This window comes from Salvelinus sp. IW2-2015, linkage group LG19, assembly GCF_002910315.2.
Source record: "Salvelinus sp. IW2-2015 linkage group LG19, ASM291031v2, whole genome shotgun sequence".
Classification (NCBI taxonomy): Eukaryota; Metazoa; Chordata; class Actinopteri; order Salmoniformes; family Salmonidae; genus Salvelinus; species Salvelinus sp. IW2-2015.
The window spans coordinates 34,685,714-34,706,086 of record NC_036859.1 but is presented as its reverse complement, the minus strand read 5'-3'; the positions used below and the strand labels follow the sequence as shown (position 1 = coordinate 34,706,086).

The following is a 20,373-nucleotide window of genomic DNA, read 5'->3' as shown; positions in this document are numbered from 1 at the left end:
TCTAGCACCAGGGTCAGCGCACTCTCAAATGTTGTTGTTTTTTGCCATCATTGTAAGACTGCCACTCACACACTATACGATACACTCATTCTTATGTTTAATAAATGTGAGTTTTTGTCTTAACCCAGCTTGTGGAAAGTGACAGAACTCTTATAGGACCAGGGCACAAATAATAATAATCAATAATTTTGCTCTTTATTTAACCATCTTACATATAAAACCTTATTTGTTCATCGTGAATTGTGAATAACTCACCACAGGTTAATGAGAAGGGTGTACTTGAAAGGATGCACGTAACTCTGCAATGTTGGGTTGTATTGGAGAGAGTCTGTCTTAAATCATTTTCCACAGACAGTCTGTGTCTGTATTTAGTTTTCATGCTAGTGGGGGCCGAGAATCCACTCTCACATAGGCACGTGGTTGCAAAGGGCATCAGTGTCTTATCAGCGTGATTTGCCAAGTCAGGATACTCTGAGCGGAGCCCAATCCAGAAATCTGGCAGTGGCTTCTGATTGAATTCAATTTTCACAGAACCGCTTGTTGCAATTTCGATGAGGCTCTCTTGTTCAGATATCGGTAAGTGGACTGGAGGCAGGGCATGAAAGCATAACGAATCCAGTTGTTTGTGTCATCCATTTTGGGAAAGTACCTGTATAATTGCGCACCCAACTCACTCAGGTGCTTCGCTATATCACATTTGACATTGTCCGTAAGCTTGAGTTCATTTGCACACCAAAAAATCATACAATGATGGAAAGACCTGTGTGTTGTCCTTGTTAATGCAGACAGAGAAGAGCTCCAACTTGTTAATCATAGCCTCAATTTTGTCTCGCACATTGAATATACAGTGGTTGCTCCACTAAATGTTTTGCGATTATTCTGCGGGATTTAGAGGTCATTTGTGGTTTAGTACGGTACCCTGCATCACCACTTCATTGCTCCAGACCACCACAAGGGGGAGTTAGAGCACTGATTAGGCTTTTGGGTCCTACTGTGTCTCTAACTGACAATGAATGGGTGACATAAACCTAAATAGAAACTGATAATTGTGCACGACTTAAGTATTACTTACTAAAACTGTTGTTACACTAATTTTCTTTTGTTAGGATTATTTTGCTCTTACTGTAGTACTGTAGCCTACTCCCGACAGGTCACATTGTACAGTGCCTGAGTGACGCAGCGGTCTAAGACACTGCATAGCAGTCTAAGACACTGCATAGCAGTGCAAGCTGTGTTGCTACAGATGCTGGTTCAATACCAATGCCAATACCCACCCGGCCTTAACTGGGTGAACCATGAGATGACTGTAGGTTTTTGGTTTCTCTCTCTAAAAATATAATTCTAAATAACAAACTGGCTTTATTTACAAATGAGTAACAATATCTCACCCCATGTTCAAGAATGGCCTTTTTCTCGCGCATTTTACGTTATTTGAAAACGAAATCATCTCCAAAATATAGTTATTTTTTTAAACAAAACAATTATTATTATTATTATTATATAAAAGCCCCTTGGATATTCTCCCAGATATATTATTAACCCTGTTATTAGCAGGACAATATATATTGGTCATATTGGTCATGGCACCTGAGTGGCACACAAAGAGATTGCCTTGCCGTTCTCCAGCTGTATCCACTGAAAGCTTGTGAGGTTCAAGGCACGAGGGCAGGGGGCACGGGATGGGCCGCAGAGCCGGGAACAGAAGACGGACCTAGCCCATGGGGGTGGGAGGGTAGCACAGAGCAACACTTTAAGAGGCATTACACTAATAATGGAGCTGACTAGGGAAATGTTCCCGCTGTTCTTAGTGCCAGTCTGCACCTTCAAACTAAAACAGTGTAACTAATAATGGCATCTTTATGCTTTCGTTAATAAAATAATTATATAAATACTCTTTCAAAATGCCAATGTTTGTTTATTTAGTTATGGATCCATAACGAATTACTATGGGAATAAATATCACTGAATTACAGAAATATTGGAACAAAGTTGTCTAATGAAGGTAAACAAATTGTTGCATACTGGAAAATTCCCTTTCAAACACACACGGTCACGTCGTACAGCGCCATTATGGCTACTTGCCTAGGAGGGTAGGGGGAGAATTCTATCGTCAAATGTATTTCTAAGTTAGGTTGGCTGCAATTTCAGTTGAATCCACCAGAAAAGACTAAACATATAATACAACAATAAGTATTATTGTGATTATGTATCACATCCGACCATGATTGGGAGTCCCATAGGGCTACGCACAATTGGCCCAGCGTTTCACTCCCTCTAAAAACATAAATAAATATATATTAAATATTAATTTGGCATTTATTCAGATTACAATTGCTCACTTTAGTTTTTTTGAAAACAAAATAACCTCCAAAATATCGTTATATATTGTCAAGTTGATGGCACAGTCATATAGCCTGGCACTTACATAAAGCTGAGTGACTCACTCATTCAGGGCTTTGGACCAAAATAAATAAGTACCAACATTCTTTCTGATAGTCTGTAATAAAGAAATGTTTTGGTTATCCTGACCTGGACACCATGTACAGTATTATAGTAGCCCATTATGGGCTGTTAGCAGGACAATACACCTTTACCAACACCTCTCTGTGTTTTGATACTTTGTGGATGGGGCCTCCCCAGTGGCGCAGATGTCTAAGTCAGCGCATCTCAATGCAACATGCGTTGCTACAGATACCCGTGCCGGCCGCCACCGGGAGACCCATGAGGCGGCTTTTGGTTTTAATTTAGAATCCACCAATCCTCTATATGTAATTATTGACAGAGAGTCACGTCATATTTTTCTAAATACTGTAGGCCCTACCGTAGGCGACATGAGTCTCACTAGTGTTGAGTAGAGATGAAACGGTATGAAAATTTCATATCACGATTATAGTGACCAAAATTATCACGGTTGTCAGTACTATCAGTGTTATCAGTGTTATCACGTATTGTTCAAACGTACTGGAAATATTGAAAAAGTACAAACACTGAAATCATTTCACCAAGTTTTATATTGAAAACCAACAAACAACAAATAAAATGAGCAGCACTATGCGCTTTTTGTGTGCATAAACATTTAACATAATAACATGAACATTAAAGATGGCACCATGTGGCCATGAGAGGTAAACGTTTCCCTCGTGCAGGTTTAAATGAACACAACCTTAAGTAAGCAAATCAAGTAAACAAACAAATAAAATTAGCAGCACTCACTTTGTAGTGAGACACGGCAACCTTTATCAGCCTCAGAAAGCCAGGCCTCTCCTTTAGCAGTCTCAGAAAGCCAGGCCTCTCCTTTATCAGCCTCAGAAAGCCAGGCCTCTCCTTTAGCAGTCTCAGAAAGCCAGGCCTCTCCTTTATTCAGCCTCAGAAAGCCAGGCCTCTCCTTTATCAGCCTCAGAAAGCCAGGCCTCTCAACAATTTGAAATGGCATCATGTCCTTTTTATTTATTTATTTATTGTCCTATTTGTTACTTTTATTTCTCTTTAGCGCATAAAATGGCTCCGCAATACTCTAAATATGGATCTGTTGTTCAGTCGGCATCAGGGCTTGACTTGGACTGAAATTACGTGCCCTCATGCGCACTGAAACACGCACTAAATATGGTCGTGATGTAGACCGTACAGTGACAATGTGCCCCTTACTTCGATCGAGCCCTTACACCATATACATATCGCAGCTAAGCCAATTCTCAGCCTGTCTGGCTCTACCATACCGTCTACGTCCACTGGACTGACAAATGAATGGATTTTCGATCTGACTAGTTATTTCAGTCCAAGTCAAGCGCATCTGAATGTTCCCCGGCACCTTGAACAAACATGATGCCATATTTAGGGTATTAGCGGACCGATCTCTTCGATGCGCTCGGGGTAAAAAATATCAATCCATGAACGTACCCTCAGCGCTTAATGGTGGTCGGCACTTTTTCCACGGTGGCATTTAGATGGCGTTGCCGTTGGTTAACCTTCTTCCTTTCCACAACTCAAACACGCATCGGTGTAGAGCTGGTCTTGATGTTGAGGTTATGATGATTCCTCAGGCGGTGTAGCAGTTAGCTGGGTGTGTCTCTGAGTTGATGTTTGAGGTTTATGATGGTTCCTCAGGCTGTAGACAGTTAGCTGGATGTGGTCTCTGAGTTGATGTTGAGGTTAATGATGGGTTCCTCAGGCTGTAGCAGTTAGCTGGGTGTGGTCTCTGAGTTGATGTTGAGGTTATGATGGTTGCCTCAGGCTGTAGCAGTTCAGCTGGGTGTAGGTCTCTGAGCTTGATGTTGAGGTTATGATGGTTCCTCAGGCTGTAGCAGTTAGCTGGGTGTGGTCTCTGAGTTGATGTTGAGGTTATGATGGTTCCTCAGGCTGGAACTTCGTTCCATCTCATATTGCTCAGATAAACAGCAAACCTGGTTTCAAAAAACAGATAAAGCAACACCTCACGGCACAACGCCTCTCCTCTATCTGACCTAGATAGTTTGTGTGTATGCACTGATATGTAGGCTACGTGTGCCTTTTTAAAACATTTATGTAGTTCTGTCTTTGAGCCGTTCTTGTCTAATGATGTTCTGTATTCTGTCATTCTGTATTATGTTTCATGTTTAGTGCGGAACCCAAGAAGATTAGCCCAGGAAGAGTAGCTGCTGCTTTTGCAACAGCTAATGGGGATCGTAATAAAATACTAAAAAAATCCCGATGTCTAGTAATGCTTTTCACACAGGTTTTGCTTTTGATGTGTCTGCCAAATCATATCTGGGTATGCCTTTACCGACTACATTTGTAAGTGGTTTAACTGGATGAGACGCTGAAGGCTGTGTTGGCGTGCTCTGTGCATGGTCTTAATTGACACAGTGAGACTGAAATAAATTTAAGTAAAAGCGGTGGCAGTGTAGCAGATGAAAATATCTGAAGAACTTGGCCAACGTTTGATGGGCATGAGAGACTGCTCGTGGTGACTGCGAATGAGAAAGCCTCTCAAGCGCACCAAAGGCAATTTGCCTCAAGCACCCTGACAGGGAATTGGTTATCATTTAAGGTTATCCTCAGTGTTTGAATTATTTATGTTATACAGTTATCTGGCTCCAAAGTGGTGCAGCGGTCTCACTGCATCTCAGTGGTAGAGGTGTCACTACAGACACTCTGGTTCGATTCCGGGCTGTATCACAACCGGACGTGATTGGGAGTCCCATAGTGCGGCGCACAATTGTCCCAGATTTTGCTGGTGTAGGCCGTCATTGAGTTGCCTAGTTAAATAAATATTAAATTAAATAAATACTATTTTGCGCAATGACTCTGTGCGATCAAAGCTTTGCGCCTCGATCAGACCTACAGTGGTTTGTGCAAAAAATGGTATGCAGCATCATCTGAATATGTGCGCAACAAAAGTTAAATATTCACCTTCTGCTACCGTTTCTGTCAAGCCGTCTACACATACAGTTTGATGCATACGTTCAATACATCCATCCTATGCACCACACAGAACACACTGCAACTGCCTCTGCAACGCTATGCTGCAAGACAAACACAGCGTTCCATTAGAAATTAATGTAGTTCCGGGGTAGGCCGTCATTGTAAATAAGAATTTGTTCTTAACTGACTTGCCTAGTTAAATAATATATATATTATTTTTTAAATTGACGAAAGGAAAAGGTGCAACACTCGCTCACCATTAGAAAATGCATTGTTTTTTATAATATATATATATATTTTATCCCCAATTTTGTGGTATCTAATTGGTAGTTACAGTCGTGTCCCATCGCTGCAACTCCCATACTGACTCGGGAAAGGTGGAGGTCTAGAGTCATGCGTCCTCAGAAACACAACCCAACCAAGCCGCACTGCTTCTTGACACAATGCCCACTTAACCCGGAAGCCAGCCGCACCAATGTGTCGGAGGAAACATCGTACACCTGGCGACCGTGTCAGTGTGCATGCGCCCAGCCCGCCACAGGAGTCCCTAGAGCACAATGGGAAAAGGACATCCCAGCCGGCCAAACCTTCCCTCTTACGACGCTGGGCCAATTGTGCACTGCCCCATGGGTCTCCCGGTCACAGCCGGCTGCGACAGAGGAACCAGGATCTCTAGTGGCACAGCTAGCAACTGCGATGCAGTGCCTTAGACCACTGCGCCACTCGGGAGGCCAGAAAGTGCATTGTTTTATTGATGCAAGGTTAAAAGAGTAACGTTTCGGCCTCCAATGGCTGAAATGATGAAATGAACGTTTAGATGAAGGCCATTGAAAGCCGAAAAACATGAATCTTTTAACCTTGCTTCAGTAAAACTAAGAATGTTTTAAGGTGAGTTGTGCGCCTTTTCAATGACAGTCGTTATTGCTCATTTTCATCAATCATTTCAGACCCCAACTGTATGTATATCAATATGTCGTCACTGTCAGATGAAACCTCCCATCTCCAAAACAGAAACTTTTCAGGAAAAGGAGAAAAAAAATGCTATTTTTTCCCCCTTCATTAATGAACATACAATTATGAAACTTACGAAGCTATTTTGAATAATTATTGAATTCCATCATGACAACTGCATAGTACAGTGGAATATGTTCGGCGGAAAATGTAGGAATCTGAATGGCAAGAAAACTGATTCAGAATGAGGCTACTTGATATTTTATGGATAACGGGTATACATAGTCGGTCATTTGCTTATAAATCCGCAATATATAATTTCCCTAGATACAGTAGCACTCCTATTGCTTTCTTGTTTAAAATAATAAATAATGTACTCGCTCCAACATTTCTACCTGATGAAATTCAGGGCCACATTCACAAACATGCAATATTGCAGTGACGCTATGTCAGACACTGCAGTACAGTTCAATGTATTGGACTGGTAAGGTCATTTTAACAACTGGGTCAGTTGACAAGGGAGTGAGTGGGCTGACCTCTCAGTGATCCTACCACCTAATTGTTTACAATAGCCACTTTAAAGTAACTGTCCATGCTTCCACATTTCTATTAAATATGACCTATAATTACAATATGAGTGAAATAGTTTTCCTTCCATTTTTTACATTTAAATATTAAGTTATAAAGACGCTTTATCCTGAGAATGCCTACAAACCCTACAGTGCCCCTAGCAGAGCCCCTGTCAGTTGTGTTTCCAGGTCACTCACCTCGACACTAGCCTTGGAGCACCAGACAGGCCAACATATTATATGGACTTTTTGTCAGCTTTATCACTATGACGCAAATTCTCCCTGTCACTAAAAAAAAATCCATAATGGTGTCAGATATTGACTTGGTCCTGTCACAAAGATGTATTGCCCCTTCCTGATTTATTATTGAGCACTTTCCAAGCCCCCAGCTGAAGTCCTGTAGGTCAAAGATTACAGACAGGGTGTACTGTACAGGCCAAGACCTTCAGGCACAGTGTGTGACGGTACAAGATTGATTGCTGTAGCTTGATTAACTGTCACACCCTTAAACCTACTTTGTTCATTATTAACCCCATTGTTTTCTAATGGTTCTGCTTCACTTCATTTTCTACAGAGACCCAGCATGTCATGTAAACAGCAGGGCTAACAAAGGTATTACAGAAAGAGGAGGATCTTGTTCAGAGAGGCTGCGAAAAGCATTTGTGTAATTGGAGAGGACGGGCTCATAGTAAAGGTTGGAACGGAATAAATGGAACGATATCGGACACATCAAACCATTCCATTCACTCCATTCCAGCCTATGAGCCGTCCTCCCCTCAGCAGCCTCCACTGAATCACCCACATGCTCTGGTGTTCACTCTACTCTCAAGCAGTATGATAGCTGTGTGACGTAAAATTCCTAGAAGAGGAGAAGAAGAAGAGTAGCCTCTTGTCGTTATACGCTCTTGGTTTGTGTCAGAAGTCATCCCACCACTTCTGATAACTTCACCACTTAAAGGGATACTACTGTCTGATTACCTAACTTAATTATCTTCTTTTTTTTCTCCCTCCCTACCTCCCTCTCCATGGTCAGGTGCGTTGGTAGAGGTGCCCAGTGAAGAAGGGATAGAAGAGGAGTTTATGAAAGAAGAGAGAGACTGACTGATTGACACCACCGAGGATGAAGAAGAGCAGAAGTGTGTTAGCGGTGTCACCAGGCGGTGTGAGTACATTAGCTACTTACACCATGTTTTGACAGTGTCGTTCCATTCAGGTTGTGCAGCAGTCTGCTTTAGGTAGTCATCGTTTGCCAGGCAACAATGTAGCAATGTATCCATTCATTACTTTTGATACTAATTTACGCCACTGAGTGAAATGGCATTAGCTTCCCTCTCAAATGGCTACAAAACCCAGTGTGAAAGTGTTAGCTAGCTAGTAAGTTCTTCCATTCACCCTTATCGGTAGCCTTACACTTTACATGAAGAGTACCTACAGTGCATTCGGAAAGTATTCAGACCTCTTGACTTATTCCACATTTTGTTACGTTACAGCCTTATTCTAAAATGGATTAGATTGTTTTTTTTCTTCATCGATCTACACACGATACCCCATAATGACAAAGCAAAAACACGTTTTTAGTAATTTTTGCAAATTGAAAATAAACTTAAATATTACATTTACATAAGTATTCAGACCCTTTACTCAGTACTTTGTTGAAGCATCTTTGGCAGTGTGACGCAGCAATCTTTTCACACCTGTACTTTTGGGGAGTTTCTCCCATTCTTCTCTGCAGATCCTCTCAAGCTCTGTCAGGTTGGATGGGGAGCATCGCTGCACAGCTATTTTCAGGTCTCTCCAGAGATCTTTGATCGGGTTCAAGTCCAGGCTCTGACATTCGGAGAGTTGTCCCGAAGCCACTCCTGTGTTGTCTTGGCTGTGTGCTTAGGGTCGTTGTCCTGTTGGAAGGTGAACCTTCACCCCAGTCTGAGGTCCTGAGCTCCCTGGAGCAGGTTTTCATCAAGTGTCTCTCTCACTCGATTCCTGACTAGTCTCCCAGTCCCTGCTGCTGAAAAACATCCCCAGCTGCCATCACCATGCTTCACCGTAGGGAAGTTTCCTCAAAAAGTGATGCTTAGCATTCAGGCCAAAGACTTCAATCTTGGTTTCATCAGACCAGATCATTTTGTTTCTCATGGTCTGTGAGTCTTTAGGTGTCTTTTGGCAAACTCTAAGCGGGCTGTCATGTGACTGTTACTGAGGAGTGGCTTCCGTCTAGCCACTCTACCATAAAGGCCTGACTGGTGGAGTGCTGCAGAGATGGTTGTCCTTCTGGAAGGTTCTCCCCCATCCACAGAGGAACTCTAGAGCTCTGTCAGAGTGACCATCGGGTTATTGGTCACCTCCCTGACCAAGGCCCTTCTCCCCCTATTGCTCAGTTTGGCCGGGTGGCCAGCTCTAGGAAAAGTCTTGGTGGTTCCAAACTTCTTCCATTTAAGAATGATGGAGGCCACTGTGTTCTTGGGGACCTTCAATGTTGCAGACTTTTTTTGGTAACCTTCATCAGATCATCAGATCTGTGTCTCGACACAATCCTGTCTCTGAGCTCTACTGACAATACCTTTGTCATGGCCCTGACAAGACCCTGTCATGGCCAGCCCTGGAGGGTTATTCCACCAAATATTGATTTATGAACTCTTCCTAAGTTAAAACATTAGTATTGCGTTGTTTAAAAATGAATATGAACTTATTTTCTTTGCATTATTCGAGGTCTGACAACACTACATCTTTATTTTCCACCAGTTGTCATTTTCTGCAAAGAAATGCTCTAAATGACTATTTTTATTTGGAAGAAATGTTGTCAGTAGTTCATAGAAAACGAATGTTCATTTTACCCAAACACACATACCTATAAATAGTCAAACCAGAGAAACTGATCATTTTGCAGTGGACTCTTGTTTTTTCAGGGCTGTATGTATATATCCCTTGTACTTCTGACTTTAAGCTGATTTCTAACAGGTGCATTTTCTGACAAGATTTGAAAACTTGATCATCCCCTTATAAAAACGTGACCATTTTGATGTTGTAACAAAGACGAAGGGAGTTAGGAAGCAGGTGCAGATGTTGAGTTTAATAATAACGAACATGGATTTACAAAACAAGAGAAGCGTCTGGACATGAAAACAGAACCAACACTGCCTAATGACGGAGGTTGGCGAGGGCTATATGAAGGGAGTGTAATCAGGGTGGTGAGGAAGTCCAGGTGTGCTTAACAATGGGGAGCAGGTGTGCGCAATGTGGGTTGCCAGGACTGGGGTTTAGTAGACCGGCGACAGCCAGCACCGGAGGGAGGGAGCAGGAATAGGCGTGACAGTAACCCGACCTCATGGCTTGATTTTTGCTCTGACATGCACTGTCAACTGTGGGTCCTTTTATAGACAGGTGTGTGCCTTTCCAAATCATGTCCAATTAATTGAATTTACCACAAGTGGACTCAAATTGTAGAAACATCTCAAGGATGATCAATGGAAGCAGGATGCACCTGAGCTCAATTTCGAGTCTCATAGCAAAGGGTCTGAATACTTATCTAAATAAGGTTTCTTATTTGTAATACATTTGCAAAAACATTCTAAAAACCTGTTTTTACTTTTTCATTATGGGGTATTGTGTGTAGATTAATGAGGAAAAAATGTATTTAATACATTTTATAATAAGGCTGTAACGTAACAATGTGAAAAAAGTCAAGGGGTCTGAATACTTTCCGAATGCACWGTAAATAAGGACTTCATAACAAATTCTTAAGCAGTACATAAGCATTTCATGATTACTTAAGTGCACTATGTAGCTAAATAAGTATTTCATATCACATTCATAAGGAATACACTGAACAAAAATATAAACGCAACATGTAAAGTGTTGGTCCTATGTTTCATGAGCTYAAATAAAAAGATCCCAGATTCGCACAAAAAGCTTATTTCTCTCTAATTATCTGCACACATTTGTTTACATCCCTGTTAGTGAACATTTCTCCTTTACTAAGATAATCCATCCACCTGACAGGGTAAACTGATTAAACAGTATTTATTAGGGATCCCCATTAGCTGCTGCCAATGCATATCAAGAAGCTGATTAAACAGCGTGATCATTACACCTTTTTCTGGGGACAATAAAAGGCCATTCTAAAATGTGCAGTTTTGMTWTGGACAGGCATTAGCTACGGACACAATTGCGTTTTATCAATGGCAATTTGAATGCACATAGATATTGTGACATTATCCTGAGGTCGATATTTGTGCCAGTCATCCACCGCCATCACCTCATGTTTCAGCAGGATAATACACAGCCCCATGACGCAAGGATCTTTACACAATTCCTGGAAGCTGAAAATGTCCCAGTTCTTCCATGTCACCCATTGAGCATGTTTGGGATGCTCTGGATRGACGTGTACGACACCGTGTTCTAGTTTCCGCCAATATCCAGCAACTTCGCACAGCTATTGAAGAGGAGTGGGACAACGTTCCACCGGCCACAATCAACAGCCTGATCAACTCTATGCAAAGGAGATGTGGCGCGCTGCATGAGGCAAATGGTGATCAGATACTGACGGGTTTTCTGATCCATGCCCCTACCTTTTTTTTAAGGTATCTGTGACCAACAAATGCATATCTGAATTCCCAGTCATGTGACATCCATAGATTAGGGCCTAATGAATTTATTTCAATTGACTGATTTCCTTATATGAACTGTAACTCAGTAAAATCGTTGAAATTGTTCCGTGTTGCGTTTATATTTTGGTTCAGTATACGTAAGCATTTTATAAGTAGTTCTGTATTAACGTGTTACTCTGGTGTCAGTGTTCGTCAGCTAGCTAGTTCATCCTTCCTCTTTAACAGAAATAAAGGAAGGTGCTGTCTGGGAGGGAGGTGCTGAGTCATGAGCAGATGACCGTCCAGAAACAGACGGGTGTCCGACAGGGCAGACTGCAGAGAGGGAGGAGGAGAGGAAAAGAGCAGGGTAGGGGAAAGAGAGATATGGAGGGAGGGATAGAGTGAAGGAGGGAGTGAAGGAGGGAGTGAGGGAAGGAGAGGGAGCGAAAGCGTAAGCGAGAAAGAGAGCAACGGGGAGAGAGGGAGGAGGGGTGAGAGAGAGCAAAGGGGAGAGAGGGAGGAGGGGTGAGAGAGAGCAAAGGGGAGAGAGAGAAGGGCCCATCTGTTTGTCCTCACTCTTCAGAGGGATGAAAGCTCGGTGTATCAGATGGGCAGGCCAGCTCATTGAGTGCGACAGTTTCCAGAAAGACCACTTTGAATCAGGCAACTCCCAGGTACACCCAAGGTACCGTCAGCCACCCTCTCTTATAGACCTGTACCTCCTAACATGTTCTATGTCCTTGTGTGATTGTTTGGCAAAAAAACAATCAAAAGTTGGCATAAGCCGCAGAAATCATTTTCCCGCTTTTTGAATTCACATCTAGCAGATCTGCATGTCTGTACATTGTATACAGCCTTATCTCCACCCCTCAGAGCCTGGTTCCTCCCTAGGTTTCATCCTAGGTTCCGGCCTTTCTGGAGTTTTTCCTAGCCATCGTGCTTCTACATCTGCATTGCATTGCAGTTTGGTGTTTTAGGCTGGGTTTCTGTATAAGCACTTTGTGAAATCCGCTGATGTATAAAGGGCTTTATGAATACACTTTGATTTGATTAGTATAGTTGAAATGATAATCTGTATACCTGTTTTATCTGTTCTCCTTTACACAGCAGCACACCGTTGTGATACAGTTTTCAATAATTGATGCCAAACAGCCTTATGGGTTACTATTAGAGTCAATAATTCAGTTGTTACAGCAGGAATTGTTCCAACACACCATGATCCTGAGGCCTGGTTAAGTGATTATGCCACTGTTTGTTTTGTTTCCAAAACCTCCTCTAAGATTTAGGAGCTAAGACATTGGGCTTAATTGAGTCAAACACACATGCYGTATTTACGCAGTAGCACATTTTTTGTTATGTTCCCTAACCTTTTAAGACAGAACGACATTGGGCTCAATGCAGTCAAACGCACATTGCTGTATCCACATTTCTTATGGTCAAATATAAACTCACTATATATATATATACAGTACCAGTCAAAAGTTGGGTTTTTCTTATTTATTTATTTTTACTATTTTCTACATTGTAGAATAATAGTGAAGACATCAAAACTATGAAATAACACATATGGAATCATGTAGTAACCAAAAGTGTTAAACAAATCTATATATATTTTATATTTGAGATTCTTCAAAGTAGCCACCCTATGCCTTGATGACAGCTTTGCACACTCTTGGCATTCTCTCAACCAGCTTCATGAGGTAGTCACCTGGAAGGCATTTCAATTAACAGATGTGCCTTGTTAAAAGTTAATTTGTGGAAGTATGTGACATGGTATGGGTGGTATACAGAAGATATAACTATTTGGTCAAAGACCAAGTCCATATTATGGCAAGAACAGCTCAAATAAGCAAAGAGAAACGACAGTCCATCATTACTTTAAGACATGAAAGTCTGTCAATCCGGAAAATTTCAAGAACTTTGAAAGTTTCTTCAAGTTCAGTCACAAAAATCCATCAGGCGCTATGATGAAACTGGCTCTCATGAGGACCGCTGCCACAGGAAAGGAAGAGCCAGAGTTACCTCTGCTGTAGTTGATCACCACAGTAGGTGATCAAATAGACTGTAGGACTACAGAATGGTGTTACTGCCTTATTGTGTTTTCAAATGTACAAGTTAAAACCTCTAGGTGCCTTGGTAGTAACCTTTCCTTGGTAGTAACCTTACCCACTACTCATCCTTTTTCATTCAGTCTGTGAGTGTTTCTGTGCACGCCACGCTCTGTACTGTGGCTAGGGGTTTGTGTCTCTTGGGCTTTGTTCGACCCGTGTTGTCTTCCCTGCCACCGTTGAACGCGGCTCCATTTTCTACCCCATTCAAACTCCAGTGATTTGAATCTTTAACTTAAGTCGTTGGTTTTCTTGTTCTTTGATGGCCGATTTCATTATATACGGTGTATTCAGACCCCTTGACTTTTTCAAAATGTTGTTACGTTACAGCCTTATTCTAAAATGGATTTAAAAAAAAAATCCCAATCAATCTACACACAATACCCCATTATTGACAAAGCGAAAACAGGTTTTTAAGAATGTGAAAATGTATCAAATTAAAATAAACTGAATAACATAAGTATTCAGAAGCTTTGCTATGAGACTTGAAATTGAGCTCAGGTGCATCCTGTTTCCATTGAACATCCTTGATGTTTCTACAACTTGGAGTACACCTGTGGTGAATTCATTTGATTGGACATGATTAGGAAAGGCACACACCTTTCTACACTACCGGTCAAAGGTTTTAGAACCCCTGGCGAGGCCTACAAGCCACAGTGTCTCGCACCCACTGTGTAATCTGGAGGAGGATCGGTGATGATCTGCGGGTGCTTCAGCAAGGCTGGAATGGGGGCAGATTTGTCTCTGTGAAGGACGCGTGAATCAAGCCACAAGGATGTCCTGGAAGAAAACCTGCTTCCTTCTGCTCTGACAATGTTCCCCAACTCTGAGGATTGGTTTTTCCAGCAGGACAATGCTCCATGCCACACAGCCAGGTCATTGAAGGTGTGGATGGAGGACCACCAGATCAAGACCCTGTCATGGCCAGCCCTGGAGGGTTATTCCACCAAATATTGATTTCTGAACTCTTCCTAAGTTAAAACATTAGTATTGTGTTGTTTAAAAATGAATATGAACTTATTTTCTTTGCATTATTCGAGGTCTGAAAACACTACATCTTTATTTTCCACCAGTTGTCATTTTCTGCAAAGAAATGCTCTAAATGACTATTTTTATTTGGAAGAAATGTTGTCAGTAGTTTATAGAAAACGAATGTTCATTTTACCCAAACACACATACCTATAAATAGTCAAACCAGAGAAACTGATCATTTTGCAGTGGACTCTTGTTTTTTCAGGGCTGTATGTATATATCCCTTGTACTTCTGACTTTAAGCTGATTTCTAACAGGTGCATTTTCTGACAGGATTTGAAAACCTTGATCATCCCCTTATAAAAACGTGACCATTTTGATGTTGTAACAAAGACGAAGGGAATTTGGAAGCAGGTGCAGATGTTGAGTTTAATAATAACGAACATGGATTTACAAAACAAGAGAAGCGTCTGGACATGAAAACAGAACCAACACTGCCTAATGACGGAGGTTGGTGAGGGCTATATGAAGGGCTATATGAAGGGCTATATGAAGGGAGTGTAATCAGGGTGGTGAGGAAGTCCAGGTGTGCTTAACAATGGGGAGCAGGTGTGCGCAATGTGGGTTGCCAGGACTGGGGGTTAGTAGACCGGCGACAGCCAGCACCGGAGGGAGCAGGAATAGGCGTGACAGTAACCCAACGCATGGCTCCATTCGCAGGACGACACCGGCCAGGAGGACGGCCCTGAGGGCAAGGAGTGGGCCGGTCGGCGGAGATGGAAATCCCGGGTTGATGTTGGGGTCCAGGATATCTGTCACCGGGACCCAAGAGCGTTCCTCGGGATTGGACCCCTCCCAGTACACCAGGTACTGTAGCCGACCCCCACGACCCCCATACAGTAGTTGGTGGGGAGTTCTAAACGATGGGTTACCTCATTGACCCTCCGGAGGACTTTGAGTGGCCCCACAAACCAGGGGCTCAGCTTCCAGAGGGGCAGGCGGAGCGTTCCTGGTGGAGACCCAGACCCTATCACCAGGATGGAGCACGGGAGCCTCACTGTGGTGGCGGTCCACCTGATCCTTCTGACGGTGCGCTGGAGCCTCACGTGGGCGGCATTCCACACCTCTTGTCAACAGCAGAGACCTCGGTCTGGCTCGGAGTCCACTGAGCTCGGGCCGGCTGATACCCCAGGACGCACTGGAAGGGAGTCAGCCTGGTGGAGGAGTGATGAAGTTCTGGTCGTATTCCGTCCAGGGAAGGAAGCGGGCCCACTCCCACTGCTGGTCCTGGAAGTCACTCCTTCGGAACCTCCCCAGCTTCTGGTTGGTCCTCTCCACCTGCCTGTTAGACGGAGACCGGTACCCAAATGTGAGGCTGGCCGTGCCCCTAGCTTCTCCATAAAGGCATTACAGACCCACGAAGTGAATTGGGGACCACGGTCTGAAACGTTGTCCTCCGGAAGGCCCTAGTGCCGGGAAGACCTGATGGAATGGTGCCTCAGCGACCTGGAGTGGTAAGTAGACCAGAGAGAGGGATAAAACGGCAGGATTTGGAGAATCTGTCAACCAGAATAGTGGTAAAACCATCAGAAAGTGGGAGATCTGTTACAAAGTCTATGGACAGATGTGACCAAGTCCACTGAGACACGGGAAGTAGTTTACCTGCTGGAGCATGCCGGGGAAATTTGGATTGAGTACATACCGAACATGAGTTGACATAGTGGGCTACGTCCTGCGCCAAGGTAGGCCACCAGTATTTATCGGGGAGGGATTGGATGGTGCAGGTGACCAGCGGTGAGGAATGTGTGTGCCCAGGTCAACATCTGATCTCTCACCCCCGTGGGGACGTAGATGCACTCTGGAGGGCAGATGGCAGGAGCGGGTTCCCTCTCCAGAGCCTGGCGGATGTCCACATCTACGTCCCAAAACAAAGAGCCAACAAAACGGGAGGACCGCTTGATGGGATGGAGGACACTCACAAGAACCTCCACCGATGTGGAACCACAGGGTGCGGGAAAGCAGGTCCTCGGCATCCTGGTTCCCAGGCGGTGATTCTCAGCTCCAGCTGTCTCCGGCAACGCCGCTCTGCCGCGGAGAGGTGTGGCCCCTACCTCGATGGATTCAGGCTCTGACTCAGAACATCCAAAGGAGGGAAGTGAGTGGCGAGGTGGACGCCGACGATCCTGAAGAAGGTTATCCAGACAGATAACCATCGAGATGAGAGCGTCCAAGGATATGTTGTCATCCGACATGCTAACTCCGTCTGGACTTCTTTGCGCAGTCCGGAATAGAGTATGGAGCGCCGGCTCATCCCATCCACTGGAGACCCATGTCTCCATGGCGCCGGCTCATCCCATGCCACAGTCCGAAAGGTGAGGGCGTACTCCGCAGCAGTCTGGGCACCCTGCTGGAGTTGGAATAGTCTCTCACTTCCCTCTCTGCCCTCTGGAGGATAGTCGAAGACCGCCCTGAACAGAGCCATGAACTTCTCATAGGTACCCAGCTCCTCCTCTCCCAGACGGTCATAGCCCTCTCCAACGTCTGTCCGGTCAGCAGGGAAATGACAGTGGCAACCTTGGACCTCTCGGTGGTGGGGGTTTATGTCTGATAGGCAAATAGAGGGAGCACTGAAGTAGGAAGCCACGTTATTTCGATGGGCAGATGGCTGGCTCACTGTGACGACCTGTGGTATGAGGCCCTCCGTCAGCGGTATGGAGATCCTCGCTGGTGGTGTCGAGGTGGTGGAGAACGCAGAGGACCTCCTTCATGGTCGTACCCAGTAGAGCCAGCTGGTCGTGGTGTTGGGGGAGTAGATTACCCTGTTTCTCGACCGTCTGGAATATGGTGTAATCATCTGCTGCTTCCATTATTTCTTGAGGCAGTTATTCTGTGATGGAGACGCAGGGAAGCAGGTGCAGATGGTGAGTTTAATAATAACGAACATGGTGTGTTACAAAACAAGAGCAGCGTCTGGACATGAAAACAGAACCAATACTGCCTGATGACGGAGGTTGGTGAGGGCTATATGAAGGGAGTGTAATCAGGGTGGTGAGGAAGTCCAGGTGTGCGCAGTGATGGTTGCCAGGACCGGTGGTTAATAGACTGGCGATGTCGAGCGCCGGAGCTAGGGAGTAGGCGTGACAGATGTATCTATTTATTCACATTTTACCACAGTGAACTAACTCATTGATGATATCACAATAATGCCAATGCTCATTGATATGTCTATCACAGATTCAGATGAAAAGGGAAACATAAAAGCTGATTCATTTGAAAAGAAGATGAAACTCAGTACACAGAGTAATTAACTTCCCATGTCTAAAATGAACCTTGACACCCAATGCAGGGAAAGGGATGTCTTTTTAAACCCAATGCAGGGAAAGGGATGTCTTTTTAAACCCAATGCAGGGAAAGGGATGTCTTTTTAAACCCAATGCAGGGACAGAGATGTCTTTTGAAACCCAATGCAGGGAAATAGATGTCTTTTGAAACCCAATGCAGGGAAAGAGATGTCTTTTGAAACCCAATGCAGGGAAAGAGATGTCTTTTGAAACCAATGCAGGGAAAATAGATTGTCCTTTTTTTTCTTTCCTTTTTCCAATTCAAAGTGACAACAGCTTATCGATCACGGATTAGAATAACACACGTCTGGCTCCTAGAAATGACTGCTCAATACATGACAAATACACAGCACGGTAAAACACACCATGAATACAATTATAACATATTGACATTTTGCTACTGAAATATCTTATGGCTCTTTTGTGACACAAGTGGAAACGATAGGAAAAAGTCTATCACGCCATAAATACATTGTATGTTTACAATTTTGCCATTGAAATATCCTGTTTTTAGGGCGTGAAACTTAATGGAAAAAGCCCATCTCAGGGTCGGGCTGTGATTTGCGGGTTGTCAGGTTGTATTGCCACTCTCCCACTGCAGACAACATGGATAATCAGACAAATTACATTTCCTAGAAATAAAAGAGGACTCAGCACTGCTGTGTTTACTGTCAGTCAATTACTGCAGGGACTGACTGCAGAGCAGGTGGGGTGACAGTTCGTCCTCTGTCCGCTCTCTCCGCTCTCTCACTCCTCCCTCCCCGCCTTCAGCCTCTACTCCTCCCTCCTCCTTCTGCCTCTCCTTTTAACTTCCTTCTTTGCCTGTCTTCTCTTCTAATCTATTTCATGTGTGTTGTCTCTATCTTTCCCCTGTGTTTGTTGGTCTCTATCTTTCCCTGTGTTTGTTGTCTCTCCGTCTTCCCTTGTGTTTGTTGGTCTCTATCTTTCCCTTGTGTTTGTTGGTCTCTATCTTTCCCTGTGTTTGTTGGTCTCTCCGTCTTTCCCCTGTGTTTGTTGGTCTCTATCTTTCCCCTGTGTTTGTTGGTCTCTATCTTTCCCCTGGTGTTGTTGGTCTCTCCGTCTTTCCCCTGTGTTTGTTGGTCTCTATCTTTCCCCTGTGTTTGTTGGTCTCTCCGTCTTTCCCTGTGTTTTGTTGGTCTCTATCTTTCCCCTGTGTTTGTTGGTCTCTCCGTCTTTCCCCTGTGTTTGTTGGTCTCTCCGTCTTTCCCCTGTCTTGCTAAATCAGTGTGTTCTCTCTGTCTTTCTCTAACTCTGCATTTTTGCCATCTTGCTCTCCCCAATGCGTCTTCACTGGGTCAGAGAGTTTGTGGACTGCTATTATTCTTGTGATCTCAGCAGGAGGTGTTGGAGAGAGGAGCAGAGAGGAAACTACAGTCTTATGGCACCAGTGCAAAATGCACAGCCAGTATGATAAAACCCTAATAATAGAATGCATGAGCTACAGTAGTGATAAATGTACCCACTGTAGCGACAGATCTAGGATCAGTTTATCCTCCCCAAATCGGTAGTCCTTAACCATAAGTAGAGGGAAACTGATGTCTAGGGGCATCTTCACCCTACTCCCCACTGACGCATAGTGCAGTATAGCATATCCTGTACTTCTCTCCCCTGCAGCTTATTACTTCTGACCAAGTTATTTCTCTGAGGTGCCTGAGGGCAAGAGCAGTGTGGTCTGTGTTACTCTGACAGGGGGTGACCTGAGGGCAGAGCAGTGTGGTCTGTGTTATCTGCGACGGGGGTGACCTGAGGGCAGAGCAGTGTGTTTCTGTGTACTCTGACAGGGGGTGACCTGAGGGCAGAGCAGTGTGTCTGTGTTACTTGACAGGGGGTGACCTGAGGGCAGAGCAGTGTGGTCTGTTGTACTCTGACAGGGGTGACCGTGGAGGGCAGAGCAGGTGTGGTCGTGTGTCTGACTCTGACAAGCGGGGGTGACCTGAGGGCAGGGTGAGGCAAGGTGTGGTCTGTGTTACTCTGACGGGGGTGTGACCTGAGGGCAGAGCAGTGTGGTCTGTGTTACTCTGACAGGGGGTTGACCTGAGGGCAGAGCAGTGTGGTCTGTGTTACGTCTGAACAGGGGGTGACCTGAGGGCAGAGCAGTGTGGTCTGTGCTACTCTGACAGGGGGTGACTGAGGGCAGAGCAGTGTGGTCTGTGTTAGTCTGACAGGGGGTGACCTGAGGGCAGAGCAGTGGTGGTCTGTGTTACTCGACAGGGGTGACCTGAGGGCAGAGCAGTGTGGTCTGTGCTACTCGTGACAGGGGGGCGTGGAATCTGGTAGGGCAGAGCAGTTGGGGGTCCTTGTCTTTAGCTCTCGGACAGGGGGTGGGGACCTGTGATGGGCTAGAGCAGTGTGTGCTGTGCTATCTCTGACAGGAGATGGGGAAACTATGTGGGGATGCTACTCCCACTGGGAGGACAAGGAGGCGTGG

The 20,373-nt window shown here is 44.4% G+C and overlaps 1 protein-coding gene across 1 annotated transcript in view; it reads left to right on the top strand.

The window, feature by feature from the left end:
• Positions 1-20,373, top strand: part of LOC111979339 (3',5'-cyclic-AMP phosphodiesterase 4B) — a 93,897-nt gene that overhangs the window by 13,188 nt on the left and 60,336 nt on the right. The window contains exon 2 of the mRNA XM_024009798.3: positions 7,954-8,082. Within this exon, the coding sequence (XP_023865566.1) occupies positions 8,041-8,082 (42 nt within the window). The 5' untranslated portion in view covers positions 7,954-8,040. The remainder of the gene's footprint in view (positions 1-7,953; positions 8,083-20,373) is intronic.